This window comes from Sorex araneus, chromosome 2, assembly GCF_027595985.1.
Source record: "Sorex araneus isolate mSorAra2 chromosome 2, mSorAra2.pri, whole genome shotgun sequence".
In the NCBI taxonomy this organism is placed as follows: Eukaryota; Metazoa; Chordata; class Mammalia; order Eulipotyphla; family Soricidae; genus Sorex; species Sorex araneus.
Genome location: NC_073303.1, coordinates 148478666 through 148494525, shown reverse-complemented (window position 1 = coordinate 148494525; position 15860 = coordinate 148478666). Strand labels below are relative to the sequence as shown.

Here is a 15860-nt window from a genome sequence, read left to right as displayed (position 1 = left end):
GAAAATCCTTGGGATCTTGGTATTAAGAAAATAGAATAGGGTGAAATAATGAGGAAAGAACTTTTGTGATTGGAATTAGGTGACCTCTGTATCACTGTCATCCCGTTGTTCATCAATTTACTACAGCGGACACCAGTAACGTCTCCATTGTGAGACTTGTTGTTACTGTTTTTGGCATATCAAATGTGCCACGGGTAGCTTGCCAGGCTCTGCCATGCAGGCGCGTACTCTCAGTAACATGTTGGGCTCTCCAAGAGGGGCAGAGGAATTGAACCTGGGTCCGCCGCGTGCAAGGCAAATGTCCTACCCGCTGTGCTATCGCTCCGGCCCTAGGTGACTGTGGACATGGAGGTCTGATCCACTCGGGAGTTTCTTTGTTTCTCTAAGTGTTCTTTCTGGATGAGATTTCTTTTCATGGCATTCTGTTTTGTCTAGAGAAGCATGAGTCCTGCCCTGTTATACAGTGGGAGGCACTCCTCTTTTCGATTGTGCTCACATCAATCTTTTTATTTTATTTTGTTGAATCACCGTGAGATAGTTACAAGCTTTCATGTTTGGGTTACTATCTCACAATGATCAAACACCCATCCCTCCACCAGTGCACATTTCCCACCACCAATATCCCGGGTATACCTCCCTTTCCCACCCTCCCCCTGCCTATATGGCAGACAATATTCCCCATACTCTCTCTCTACTTTGGGGCATTATGACTTGCAGCACAGACACTGAGAGGACATCATGTTTCGTCCATTATCTACTTTAGGCACACATCTCCCATCCTGACTGATTCCTTCAGCCATCATTTCCTTAGTGATCCCTTCTCTATTCCATCTGCCTTCTCCCCTCTGCTCATGAAGCAATTTTCCAGGTATGGGGCAATCCTCCTGGCCCTTGTATCTACTGCCCTTGGGTGTCAGTCTCATGTGATGTTATTCTATACTCCACAAATGAGTGCAGTGCTTCTATGTCTGTCCCTCCCTTCCTTACTCATTTCACTTAGCATGATACTCTCCATGTCTATCCATTTATAAGCAAATTTCATGACTCCATCTCTCTTAACAGCTGCATAGTATTCCATTGTGTAGTTGTACCAAAGTTTCTTTAACCAGTCATCTGTTCTAGGGCACTTGGGTTGTTTCCAGATTTTGGCTTTTGTGAACAGTGCTTCAATGAATATATAGGTACAGATATCATTTTTACTGTGCTTTTTTTCATCCTTGCGATATATTCCCAGAAGTGGTATTGCAGGGGTCATATGGAACTTCAATTTCTAGTTTTTGAAGGACTGTCCATATTGTTTTCCAGAAAGGCTGAACCAGTTGGCATTCCCACCAACAGTGAAAGAGCATCCCTTTTCCCCACATCCACGCCAGCACTGGTTGCTTTTATTCTTTTGAAAGTATGCCAGTCTCTGTGTTGTGAGATGATATCTCATTCTTGTTCTGATTTGCATCTCCCTGAGCTCACATCAATCTTCTCAACACTTATTCATCACCTATAGTCAAGCAGTGGGTCCCATCATAGTCTCTGCACCCTGATTCAGGAACTGTTTATCCTTGCCTCAAGCTCTAGAACACCAAGCCAGAAGCCTAGTGTTTGGTGGGTTTTGTTTGTTTATTTGTTGTTGTTTTTACACCACACTTCACTTAAACTAGACCTGCACTGTAACACTGTCATCCCGTTGTTCATCGATTTGCTCAAGTGGGCACCACTAACCTCTCCATTGTGAGACTTGTTACTGTTTTTGGCATGTCGAGTATGCCACAGGGAGCTTGCCAGGCTCTGCCATGCAGACTGGATACTCTCTGTAGCTTTCCAGGCTCTCTGAGAAGGATGGAGAAATCAAACCCAGGTCAACCATGTGCAAGGCAAACACCCTACCTGCCGTGCTGTCACTCCAGTCCCACTTAAACAAAACAGGACAGATTCTTCTTTCCTTCTGCCTTAAAATCTACCTAATCCATAGAACCTGACAACTTTCTCCAGAGAAATTTTCACCTAGAGTTTCCATCTTTACACAGCCTTCAGGGTGAAGAGAGACAAGAGCTAACAAATCCAGGCCACTCTGCTTCCCACATCCTTCATAGGTCACCTAAACTTTGCTACATAAGAAAGAATAACTTGTACTATAATATTCTTAGCCATTGAGAATCCGTCTAACATAGGAGGTACAATGCACTCTATTTAAAAATCTGTTCTGCATTATCTATTTAAATGAAATTTTTAAAAGAAATTCAGTAACCACACAACAATCTGTTTAAAAAAAGAAATAACAAAACAGTCCAACTTAAAATAGCATCAATAAGAATAAAACATCTAAGGATAAATTTAACCATGGCTGTGAAAGACATGTACACAGGAAACTATAAAATTTTGATAAAAGAAATTGAAGGAAACCCAGACCAATGAAAAATTACTGTATTTATGGGATAGAAAAACAGATGTTTGAAAATGTCTGCTTATTCAAAGTGATGGATGTTTTCAGTGTAGAGCCTATAAAAATTCCAATTATATCATTTTTTAAAACCAAACTAAATCCTTAAATTTATAGGATACTATAAAAGATATCAATAGCCAAGCCAATCTATCAAACAAGATCGGGTGCGTTCAGGGTGGTATGGCCATAGTAGCCAAGCCAATCTAGGAACAAATATCCCACTTCCTAACTTTATACTATATTACAAAGCTATAAAAACATCATGGCACTAATATAAAAACAAACACAGAGGCCAACCAATGAACAAAATAGAGAGCCAGAAATAAACATAAGTATACATTATCAGCTAGTAACCAACAAGGATGCAAAAAAAGAAAACACAATAGGAAAACGATAGTGTCTTCAGTACACGGAACTTGAGAAAATGAATAGCCACCTGAAAAAGAAGCAAGCCATTTTCTTACAATGCCCATGGAACCAGATAAAGAATAGATTAAATTCCTAAATAAAAGACTTGACACTGCAAAAATTCTAGAAGAGAGTGAGAAAGTTCATGGCATTGATTGGCCTTGATAATTGTTTCTTAGATATAGCACAATAAAACTGGACCCCCCAAAAAGTATACTACATCAATAAAACAATTGGGAAAATGAAGGAGCAACCTATGGACTGGGAAAAACTATTTGAAAGTCATATAAATGGTCACTGTCACTGTCACTGTCATCGCATTGCTCATCGATTTGCTCGAGCGAGTTCCAGTAACGTCTCCAATGAGACTCCTTGTTACTGCTTTTGGCATATGGAATATACCATGGGTTGCTTTTCAGGCTCTGCCTTGCGGGCAAGATACTCTCCATAGCTTGCCTGGCTCTCCAAGAGGGGCGGAGGAAGATATAAGATATAAGATATCTGTCATTCTATGTTTATTGTAACATTATTGACAATACCTAAAATATTAAAATAGCATGCCTCTTAATATGTAAATGGAAATATAAATTATAGTATTAGACGCTGGAAAGATAGTACTTACCTTACATGTGGCTAACTCGGTCTGATCTCCAGCATCACATATGGTCTCCAGAGCATCATCAGGAATGATCCATGAGCTCGTAGTCAAGAATAAACCCTGCGTACAGCTAGTTTTACTCCCACCCCATAAAAATAAACTATGAGATTAGAAAGATACATAGCAATAGACTTGGTTATTAATCAACCTTAGAAAGGAGATCTTGATATTTGCACCAGCATGTGGATGAACCTGAAAGAAAGAAGCCAAAAAAAAAATAGATTAAAATACTTACCATGAGCTCATCTTATTTGTACTATTTAAAGTTTTAGCTAGATAGAAGCAAAGACTGTATCAGTAATTACCAAATACAGGATGGTATGAGAAATATTGAGATGATGGTCAAAGAGTGAAAGGTTGGAGTAATATAAGATGATTACATCTGGAGATCTGAAGCCTAGCATTCCTGCTAACAATTAATGTAAAATGAGTTCTGAAAATTTTTTTCAGGATTTTTTTCAACCTTACAGAACCCTGGAGATTTGCTAAGAGTCTAGGTTTCAGATACTCACACACAATTATAAATGGTAAGGGAGCATGCCTCAGATGGTTAAAACATACCTGGCATGTGAGAGGCCCTTTGCTCAACCCCTGTCATATCATAGACCCTGAAAACTGCTGAGTATAGCCTTGGTGGCCTCAGAGCACCTGCAAGTGCAACTTTGATGACCTCCCAGCACAGCCAACTTCAGCACTGTCTCCCCGAATCTAAGCACCAAATGCTTGGCCGACACCACTGGCCAAGGATTACCAGAAATGCCACAGGCCCCAAAGCACATCTAGAAGTGGCACCCTTTTTTTTTGCTTTTTTTTGGGGGGGGAGTCACACCTGGTGATGCACAGGAATTATTCTTGGCTCTATATTCAGTAATTACTCCTGGCGGGGCTCAGGGACCATATGGGATGTTGGAGGTCAAACTCAGGTAGGCCACATGCAAGGCAAATGCCCTACCTGCTGTGCTATCGCTCCAGCCCCATGGCATCTATTTTTAATATTAAAATAAGTAAATAAATGTTACGAGTATGAAAATATGATATGTAAATTACCTTTGACATCATAATCATTTCACTATGTGTATATATGCATATATACATATACGACATATACATTATAGTGCTCTATATCTTTAATTTGACAGTTTAAATATAGTTTGACAAATGATAAACAGAATGCCAAAGTGCAACCAAAGGTTAGGATGCTTGAAGAAAATTGTGAAGACAAAAGAAAAATGAAAAAAAATGTTAAAATGGGTCCTTTCTTCTTAAAGTTGATTAATTAAAAACTATTGATAATATTAGGCATGCAAAATGCCTAATAATCTAGCTACTCTGTAATATAGACAGCATATATTCTATATACTGTAATGTTCAAATGGCTTCTCACTGAAGTTTTCTATGGCTACCTAATTTAAACTATGATCTCACTCTGTCCCTTTTCCCTGATTTATTGTCTCCATTGTAGATTTAGTAACCGACTTAATCTTACAAGAAAGATAATCCCAAATGAGGACATAGATTGTGTATGTGTTTGTGTGTGTGTGAAAGAGAGAGAGAGAGAGAGAGAGAGAGAGAGAGATTTGCCTACTGAAGTATCTGCAGTACTTGGCCAGTGATAACACATGGTTACTACTAACTAATGTCACTGTTACTGTCACTGTCACTGTCATCCCATTCTCATCGATTTGCTCGAGCAGGCACCAGTAACGTCTCCATTTTGAGACTTGTTACTGTTTTTGGCATATCGAATACGACACCGGTCACTTGCCAGGCTCTACCGTTCAGGCAAGATACTTGTCAGGCTCTCTGAGATGGGTGGAGGAATTTAACCTAGGTCTGCCGTGTGCAAGGCAAATGTCTTGCCTTGCCGTAACATAATAAAATAGTTTTTGAATATTTTAAGAAGTGCAGAGGTGGAGGGGAAATTAACAAAAGAATGGTTTTAGAAAGAGCCAAGTAGACTCCAAAAAAAAGAAAAAGAGTCTTGTAAACAGTGTGTAAAGGTTGGGCAGTCTTAAGGTAAGAAACTTAGAGGTGATAATAGGAGACTGGAAAGGTCAGAAAGGGTCTTTTATATTTTGACTATTGTGAACAGTGCTGCCATGAATATATAAGTACAGATGTCATTTCTACTTTGTTTTTTTGTATCCCTGGGATATATTCCCAGAAGTGGTATTGTGCGGTCATATGGAAGCTCAATTTCTAGTTTTTGAAGGACTGTCCATATTGTTTTCCAGAAAGGCTTGACCAGTCAGCATTCCCACCAACCGTGAAGGAGCATCCCTTTTTCCCCACATCCACACCAGCACTGGTTGCTTTTGTTCTTTTGAATGTGTGCCAGTCTCTGTGGTGGGAGATGATATCTCATTGTTGTTTTGATTTGCATCTCCCTGATGTCTAGCGATGTGGAGCATTTTTTCATGTGCCTTTTGGCCATTTGTATTTCTTTTTTGAGGAAACTTCTGTTCATTTTTTTCTCCCCATTTTTTGATGGGGTTGGAGGTTTCTTTCTTATACAATTCTACTAGTGTCTTGTATATCCTTGATATTAATCCCTTATCAGATGGGTATTGGGTAAATATTCTTTCCCATTCTGTGGGCTCTTTCTGTATTTTGGTCGCTATTTCTTTTGAAATGCTGAAGCTCCTTAGTTTGATGTAGTGCCATTTGTTTATGTTTGCTTCCACTTGCATGGTCAGTGCTGTTTTGTCCTTAAAGATGCTTTAAGCTTCAATGTCATGGAGAGTTCTGCCTATATTTTCTTCTATGATCCTTATAGAGGAGTGTAGGGTAGCATCACATGAGGCTGACACCCAAGGATAGTAGATACAAGGGCCAGGGGTATTGCCCCATAGCTGGAAGCCTAGTTCATGAGTGGAGGGGAGAAGGCAGATGGAATAGAGAAGGGATCACTAAGAAAATGATGCCTGGAGGAACCAGTTGGGATGGGAGATGCATGCCGAAAGTAGATAATGGACCAAACATGATAACTTCTCAGTGTCTGTTTTGCAAGCTATAATGCCCAAAATTAGAGAGAGACTATGGAGAATAGTGTCTGCGATGGAGGCAGGGGTAGGGTGGGAAAGGGAGGTATACCCGGGATATTGGTGGTGGGGAATGTGCACTGGTGGAGGGATGGGTGTTTGATCATTGTGTGATTGTAACCCAAACATGAAAGCTTGTAACTATCTCACTGTGATTCAATAAAATTTTTAAAAAAATTTTAAAGAAAGAAGAAAGGGCCTTCTGTTGCTGCTGTTGCAGTGAGCTAGTGCTATGATGGAGCTCTTCAGGGGCTGAGTGCCGATGATGCTGTGCATGATTAACTGTACTTCATAAGGCCAACTCTGCAAGGTCAACTAGACTTAATGAGGCTATCAGAGTAAAATAAAACTAACCCTTGATATTACACAGGTGGGTTCAGTTCTTATTTTGCCACCCACTAGTTCTGGACGTTATTTTACTTCTTCATTTATATGGTTATTGCTTCAAATTTGAAAATGTGTGGAAAATGACTATGCTGTTTGAGAAAGCATGTCACGATCACAAAGAATCAAAAAAATAAACTCAAAATAAATCATGATATTTACATGTCACTTTTCAATTCCTTGAAGAAGTGTACAATGACCAAATTGGTTTTTCTTCCTTTTAATTGATTGTAAATTGGTTTATACTTTTATGTAGGTTACCTTCACATCTCTTATATGTGCATAATTCTCACCATGCCCACGACCAGAGTTTCATCATCTCATCACTAAATATAGTTCTCTACTCATTCCTCCTGCTGCCTCTCCTCTGCTATATTTTTTTTTTGCTTTTTGGGTCACACCCAGCGATGCTCAGGGGTTACTCCTGGCTCTGCACTCAGGAATTACTCCTGGCGGTGCTTGGGGGACCATATGGGATGCCGGGGATCGAACCTGGGTCGGCCGCGTGCAAGGCAAACGCCCTACCCGCTGTGCTATCGCTCCAGCCCCTCCTCTGCTATATTTTTATTACCTTTTGTCTTTTATCCCTCACTTGCCTCCACTGCAACAGAAAAGTTCTCTCTTTTCATTAGAACACAGTAGGTCATATTAAACAATTCTTAAATTTTACATTGTTTGGAAAATATGTCAACATTTCTTCCCAATTAACTCACCAAGTTACCTTTAACCTCTCCTTGCCTTTTCAACATCTCTGGTAGCAAAAGAAACTCTCACTGGGAATATGGAAGTATCTTAGGTTCTGAGACGTGACTTGACCAGAATTAGCTACTCCAGAACGTTTCTTTCTCTATTCAATAGAGATAACTAGATCTGTCTTTTATCATAATTGAATTACAAGTGATACTATAAGGCAGTAATTTTTAGTTTTGTGAGAAATAGCTTAAAGAGTGGAAATAGAAATGGACTAGGAAGGTTTGCAACACACTTGTTGAAATGTAAGGCACTTTATAATATAAATAAGTATTATTTATGAAGTGGTGTTTTTTTCCTCTAAGCTCCTTCTCTCTTGAAAATAAGCTATCATATGTCTGAACACTTGTAAGATTGAATAATAATAGACATTCAAACTAAAGAAAAAATAAACAACCATTAAACAAAGCAGCAAACCTTTATCACTGGGTTGGTCTTATTACACACATAGAGAGTGCATATAATATAGAACCAGCACTGAGTGCTGCAGAGGGCTTTGCTAAGTGGAAAAGTATAAGCTTAACCTTGGACAAAAGACAAAAAAGCACCCTATCTTATTTATTTGCTGAAGCTTGTGATTAATATGAGTCCTTTAGAAACTTGCCTAGGAGAAATACAACTACTTTCAAAAACTGCTATATTTGATGTCCACAGACAGATAGATCCTTCTAATTGTAAAATCCCCAAATAGGGTCCTAATGAGAGATTTCTTTAAACAATAGCAACAGGGACAGAGTGATAGTACAGCACAAGGCCAACCCAGGTTCAATCCCCAGCATCCCATATGATCCCCCAAGCAATGCCAGGAGTAAATCCTGAGTGCAGACCTGAGAGTCACCAAGTGTAATCCAAAAGGTTAAACAAACAAACAAACAAACAAACCAAAGGTTTAAACGAAAAACCTTGAGAAATAAGCAGTGTCACTTCCACCAGTCTGCCACTGCCAGATCATCTATTCTGTTGAGGTATGGGTGGGAACAGAGCTCAGTTCAGCACAGAGAACAAATAGACTTTCCTTTGTGACCTGTGAAGGCCCAGCCCTGGAACAGACAGACAGGAACCACACATCATGAGTATCATACCACATGTTAGAACACCTGTTGGGCCATTGAACTGGCTGTGACCTTTCTGAAAACCCATCTGCCCTGCATTCTCCTGTCCTCAGGAAAATTTTACTGGGACTCTGGAAGTCCTTGTCCTTTCCATGTATTCTCCTATTTGAACTGCTTCCTGTGGTTTTCTGGTTGATGTCCATATCCCCCATGAACTAAACTCCAGAAGAGCTATTGCATCCTCAGTACAAAACACAATTTCTGGAAGTGAGGTGCCTTCAAATGTTGAGTGAATAAATAAAGTAATAGTCATCCTGTGCATTTTTTTCTGTCACTAGCATATCTGATGAGTGGTGGGTGGCAGTGAACAATTATGGAGTGAAAATATTGTCTATTGGAGGGCTAGTGAGGTGAAGTGTGGGCAACACTAGTTGAAGACATTAGTGCCCAGCATAAAGCTCCAGAATGCTGCTGTTCTTTTCATCACCAATGATCAGCTTTTTACCGGTAAATCCTTTTAGTTTTGATTTGAACCAGACTAGCAGACTAGGAAAAGGAGGATTGTGATTGCAAGGGAGAATCAACCTCCAAAAAAAAAAATCAAGGAAAATGGGCAATTTATAGAACTCAGAGGAGAATGAAGTTGTTGCTAGAATTTGCTTGTGTCTCAACACCTGAAGTAAACTGCAGCTGACCTATTTTATGGTTTCTAAGATTACTTTTTTAGCACTTACCTCATGCCAGGCACTCTCCTAAGTAGTTTATATGTATGACTCTCAATATTCGCTATCACCCTACTAGAAAAGTACTGTATTCACAAATGAGAGATTTGAAGAAGAGAGAAAGGTTATCCTAGCACCATACATCGAACAAAGAACTTAACCAAGGTTCAACCCAGGGAATCACATGAAATTCAGGCTTATGATCATTAAACTATGTTACTCTTGCAAATCTTTGAGTAGTTTGCAAAGCCATCTCCTAGATTCTGTAGGCAAGTTGGGGGTCTTGGACAATGGCTTCTTAGCAGTTAAAACATGGAAATTTGTTTTCTGGGCAGCGTTTGGCTCCCCTGACCCAGCAACTGGCACATATATATTTATGACCTATAATTTTTTCTCTTATTTTGACTGACTTGCTCCACTTATGGAAAATTTTGGTATCCTTAGCTTCCTTTACACCAGATGTTCCAGTTTTCTTCCCTTTTCTCTGATTCCACTTTTTTTTTCTGCCATTCCCATATGTGGTAGAACATCTCATATTCAATCTTTTTGTTTGTTTGTTTGTTTTTGCTTTTTGGGTCACACCCAGCAATGCTCAGGGGTTACTCCTGGCTTTGCACTCAGGAATTACTCCTGGCAGTGCTTGGGGGACAATATGGGATGCTGGAGATCGAACCCAGGTCGGCCGCGTGCAAGGCAAACGCCCTACCCGCTATGCTATCGCTCCGGCCCTCATATTTCATCTTAAACTCTCTTCTCTTTCCCTTGGATCAGTCTTCTTGGTGTTCTCAATTACTTCAGTTGTTTTGAGGGTTTTATTGTTGTTGTCATTTTGTCTATGTGGGGGTTAAGGGAGGGGTTCTTTTAAGCAGTGTTCAGGGGCCCTGGGGCCACTTTCAGTGATTCTCGGTCAACCCAGTAATATGAGGGCCCAAGTATATAATGTTGTATGGGTTCTGTAGTTGCAGGAACACTGGATCCATCCCAGTAGTGATAAGGAATCCGAGGGATCAAAACAGAGTTTAGGCACATGGAAACGGGGTCAGCACATATCCTTACAGTTTTACTTTACCGATGCCCCTACTCCAATTACTGTCAAAATACCAATGTGTCACAAATATGCGAAAAATTTCACTCCTAATATTGAACTCACATCAGCAATCACTTGTATCACTTGTCTTCCGCTTGATCTTCGATTTGCTCGAGCAGGCGCCAGTAACGTCTCCATTTGTCCCTGTCACGTGCTAGTGTAGCCCAATGATATCTACTCGCTCCAGAGATAGGAAGTGCCTCAAACCATTCATTCAGGGTTTTGACAAAGAAAGAAGTCTGACCATCTCGCTGGTGGGTGGCCATGAGGTCTTTTAATGTCCCTCATTCACATCAGCAAACCTCTGCTAAAATTGGATGTCTCCTATGCACTCAGTCAATCTCTCCAAAATTAGTTAATCTAAGAACCTTTGGACAACTGCTTCTCCTCTGTTTATTAATTAATGATAGGAGATTCAAAAAGTTTCCCAAGCTAGACAATTGGAAATTATTTGTGTTTTTTGCCTGCAGACAATCAGTTGCCAAGTTCTTTTGAACCATGTTTTGTTGTTGTTGTTGTGTTTTTGTTGTTGTTGTTTGCTTTTTGGGTCACATCTGGCAATGCTCAGGGGTAACTCCTGGCTCTGCACTCAGGAATTATTCCTGGTGACACTCGGGGGACCACATGGGATGCTGGGAATCGAACCCAGGTCAGTCACGTGCCAGGCAAATGCCCTCCCCACTGTACTATCATCTCTCCAACCCTGATTCCATGTTTTAAACCTATTTACTGCTTTTCATTCCTTCTCTATATAGTCTAAGTCACCACTGACTTACTATTGGCTTAGAGCCTCTTTCAAGTAGAGTTTAATAACATTGTCTGCGTAAAGTTTTGGCCATGTGATATTGCTTCTTCATTATAGTAGTGGTTGTGATTGTGATGCTCTTCAAGAACGACACACAGCAGCAGTGGCACCAAGGATGATCCCAGGGTCAATCATACTCAAGGCATGTGTCCTGTCACTGAGGCATTTGAGGACTGTTGCTCTTTCTTACTTTAAATCCTTATTCTGTCACTTTCCACAGAGTACCTTCAGCATTTAAACTGACCCCAGCATTCTCTTGTCTTTCTAAGCCTGTTCACACTGCTTAGAGTGTGATTCTCCAGTTTCATCTTCTTTCTCCTTCCCCCAACTTGTCTTAGTGATTCCCATCCTTTTTCAGACCGACTTTATCTGTCACTACCTCCACAAAGCTTGGCTTGAGCTCCCATGTTATTGTTCCATTTGCCTCCTCTGTAATATCACAGTCCCCAGTATTTGCTCTACCACAACACGTGTCGCCTTGCACTGCTGTCATGTTTTTACTATTTGTAAGAGAAGGGGAAGGAATGACAATCACTCCAAAATTCCATTTTGCTCATTTCTATTTCACAGAGCAAATGTTCGTCAATCCTAAAGAAAGAGTTAATGAAGGCCCCAAACTGGTGACTAGATTATCTGTTCCACCTTCATTCAAGGACCCAGATCTGTCACTTTAATTTGTGTCATCTTCTAAGTCATGTTGCATCATATCTGGAAAACACATAGAAAACATCACAGATCATCATATGAGGGAGACTTTATTAGTTAGGCTTTGGAATGGCAACCATCACACCGACTCGAATTCCATGGGGCCAGTCTCAGAACTGGGCCACACCTCTATAACCACTAGCTAAGTAGTGAAGCTTATGTGTACCAGAAAGAAGAGGATTGGGGTGGGTGATCAGCTGGAAGTCTATCACACTGGGATTTATTTTCATTAAGCTATATACTCTGTGAAGACAGGATAATTATTTTTCCCCTCACCCTATTTAGTACACACGGGGGGCTTACTATTTGTTGGATAAGCGAAGGTGTGAACATCCTGTTTTTTTTAATTTGTTTGGGGTCCACACCCAGTCATGCACAGGGGTTAGTCATGGCTTTGTACTCAGGAATTACTCTTGGTAGTGCTCAGGAAACCATATGGCATGCTGGGATCCAACCCAAGTCAGAATAGGCACTGGTAGAGAGATGGGTACTCAATCACTGTATTACTAAGACTAATCATGAAATGTATTACTAATCATGAAATGTATTAGGAATGTATTACTAATCATAATAATCATTACATGTATTACTAATCCTGAAAGTTTGTAAATCTGTATCTCATGATGAGTCATTAAAAATATTTTTAAAAAAATCAAATCTGTTATATGCAAGCAAGTGCCCTACCTGCTGTACTATTACTTTGCTTCAAGCATCCTCGTTTATTTTCCTTGTTTTGTTCACACCCAACGGTGCTCAGGACTTTTTTCTGGCTCTGCTCTCAAGGATCACTACTGAAAGGTTTAGAGAGCTGTACGGGGAACCTAGGTTGGTCATATGCAAGGCAAGTGCCCTATTCACTGTACTATCACTGCAGCCTCTGAGCATCCTGATCTTAAAACATATTTTCTCCTATGCTCATGTTGGATGTTTATTTTAAATTTTCAAACATCACTATCTAAAGCAGCCATATGATTATCTCATATCTGATTTTAAGGGTGATGTGAAGTCTCTGGTATTCAATGTCAAGACTCATTACAAAATAACTAATCATTCTGCATGCTGACTCTTATAGCTGCATAAACCACAATGCCAATTTATGTATTCTCCATTATTCATAGATTTGATTATCCCTATTTTCTATTTAATGTATTTCTTTACCAGCACTGAAGGAAGCTGGGAGATCATTTACTACTAGGTAAAACTTCGGGTGGATGAGTATATTGGCTGTCAGACTGTAAGAATGTTGTGAATATAATATTAGTTACATAGTACTTTTTTAAAAGAATAGAAAGAAGTCTAGTCTCTTTTAAATCACTGTAAAAGAAACAGTTGTGTTTCTCTTGAAAAGTAGCTATTTTTATCATATGATATTCAGAAATAACATAAAATATACTCATTGTTATTAGAAAGTAATTAGCATTGTTACTAGAAAGTTCTAACCAAGTGTGGGGCTCATAATATATTAAGAATATACTACATCAAAAAATGAATTCTCTATCCACTCCGGTTGCAACAGGATTCAACATACTTTTATTACCAGTTTACTCCTTATTCTTCCTTTCTATATGTGCATTCACAGAGACAACCTTAAAACTACTTTGAGGGACAAAGAAAGAGTATATATATATATATATATATATATATGTATATATATATGTGTGTGTGTATAGATATGTGTGTATTTGTGTATATTTATATATAGATACATAGATGAAAATATTAAAAAGTTGTTTTGCAAAGAGATCTAAACATCTTTTCAAAGGAGTGTGACTTAGCACTATCCTCAATCTTATATCCAGAGATATTTTCAAATGAGACTAGGAAGAAGTCTTTCTTCTTTTTCTGGCATGAAGTAGAAGGATAGGAGGAAAAAAGGAAGGAGAACAGGAAATAGATAAGCATATTTAGACATAAAATATGTACAATGAAAAGTTCACCACATGATCAATCCTATGAGGATAAGAACCTCATCTTCCCTGTTTATGTGAATAGAATCTGTCCCACTGCAGACACTGAAGCAATATATTTTGAAAAAGTGAATGTAATGTATTTGGACTTAAGACAACTGGGTTACTATCAATAAGTGATATTGAATAGTGGATATGGAACCTCCAGATTATATCTGAAGGACTAATTTCCATAACTTACAAAATGAAGCCATCAGACTATATGTTTTCAAGGATTCTTTCCAACTCTAATATCCTATGCTCTGAATGCTGCCTTTGTTAAGTATAATTGCATAGTCAAACATTTGAGTATAAATGGTTATAACAATTTTGAAATTTTATTTTCAAATTAGGATTTCCAGATGCATCTTCAACAGCCTTTGTAACTGTGAATACACCCAGCCCAACTACCATGCCTCAAAGTAAGTATAGCAAATCTTTCCTCCTATGATTCAACAGAGAAACACACTAAGAGTTTACTGCAGCGACAGTGATGTTGAGTTTTGTGGACAAGCTATATTTTGTCATTTAATGTCATATTTTGCTTTTGAATGTCGCCTTGCACTGACCCGGTCGGTCAGTGCAAGGCAAACGCCCTACCCACTGCACTATTGCTCCAGCCCATCAGTAAATTTAAATTAAAATTTTAGCTTTTATAAAGGTTGAATTTGGGGATCAGAGATATAAAACTGTTTTATTACAAATAATACTGATAAGACAAATAACGGTATTTTCTTTGCTTGCAATCACTTGCACTGACTGATTTGATCGCCAGCACTGAATAAGGTCCCTGAGTACCACCAGGGGTCACTCATGAGCATAGATTGAGACTAGTCCACGAACACTGCTGGGTGGCCCTAAACCCGAACTAAAACAAAAGGTTGGCTTCTGAAATTTTTGTCTTTTAGCCAGCAATTTCAATGTGACTTCCCAAGGCTTCAACGACTCCTGGATCTCCAGAGGGGAAGAGGCTGAAAACTGTAAGTGTAATTCAATCCCGTAAGTCATTTTACAAACACAGATATTGAATAAGTACATGTGTAGGTCATAATAATATTAGCAAATTAGGTATCAAACGGGCTGGAGCGATAACACAGTGGTAGGTCATTTGCCTTGCATGCGGTAGACCCGAGTTCGATTCCTCCGCCCCTCTCGGAGAACCTGGCAAGCTATCGAGAGTATCTTGCCCTCAGGGTAGAGCGTGACAAGCTATGTTTTTGGCATATTCAATATGCCAAAAACAGTAACGACAAGTCTCACAATGGATATGTTACTGGTATCAACCATGTTTAAAGCATTGTTACAAGAGCTAGGGATGCATCTATGAATGAACAGAACTAAGGGGGAGAGGGACAAATAGTGGTATGTGATATGGGGTGGGGGGAAAGGCAGTGAAGGGAAAGAGTGAAATGAGAACAAAAATGGGTTGCCTTGATATGTTTGGGATTGTTTTTGTTTGTGTATGTTTGGTATTTGCGCCACACATAGCTGCACTCCAGGCTTAGTTCTGCCTCGTGCTCAGAAGACCATATTTGGTAGCAGGGAGCAAATCTGGGTCAGCTAGATACAAGCAATTATACTATTGCTCTAAGGCCTGGATTATCGATTGGAATATGGTGTTCTTAGCGACTGTAAGGAAGAAAGTCAGACGTGAGTAATGCTTAACCAATGGTGTGATGTGAACGAGCAAAACTTGATTCTATCAAGAGAAAGAAAATTATGCAGAATATGCATGCCACTTACAGAAATGAAAAGGAAACCCAATGTGAGCCCTTAAAATTATTTTCTGCATTTTGTAAAATCATTATTTTCCTATTTTAAAATGTATTGATAACTAATGATGTACAATAGTATTGCTTTTGTTA

General features: G+C 39.3%; 1 protein-coding gene across 2 annotated transcripts in view; it reads left to right on the top strand.

The window, feature by feature from the left end:
* CD96 (CD96 molecule) overlaps positions 1–15860 on the top strand; it is a 93560-nt gene that overhangs the window by 56902 nt on the left and 20798 nt on the right. The window contains exons 9-10 of one of the 2 annotated variants that reach the window (XM_055128145.1): positions 14349–14417; positions 14904–14975. In XM_055128145.1, the coding sequence (XP_054984120.1) occupies positions 14349–14417; positions 14904–14975 (141 nt within the window). Of the gene's footprint in view, positions 1–14348; positions 14427–14903; positions 14976–15860 lie in introns of both variants that reach the window. The other variant, XM_004606802.2, reaches the window with a different exon arrangement.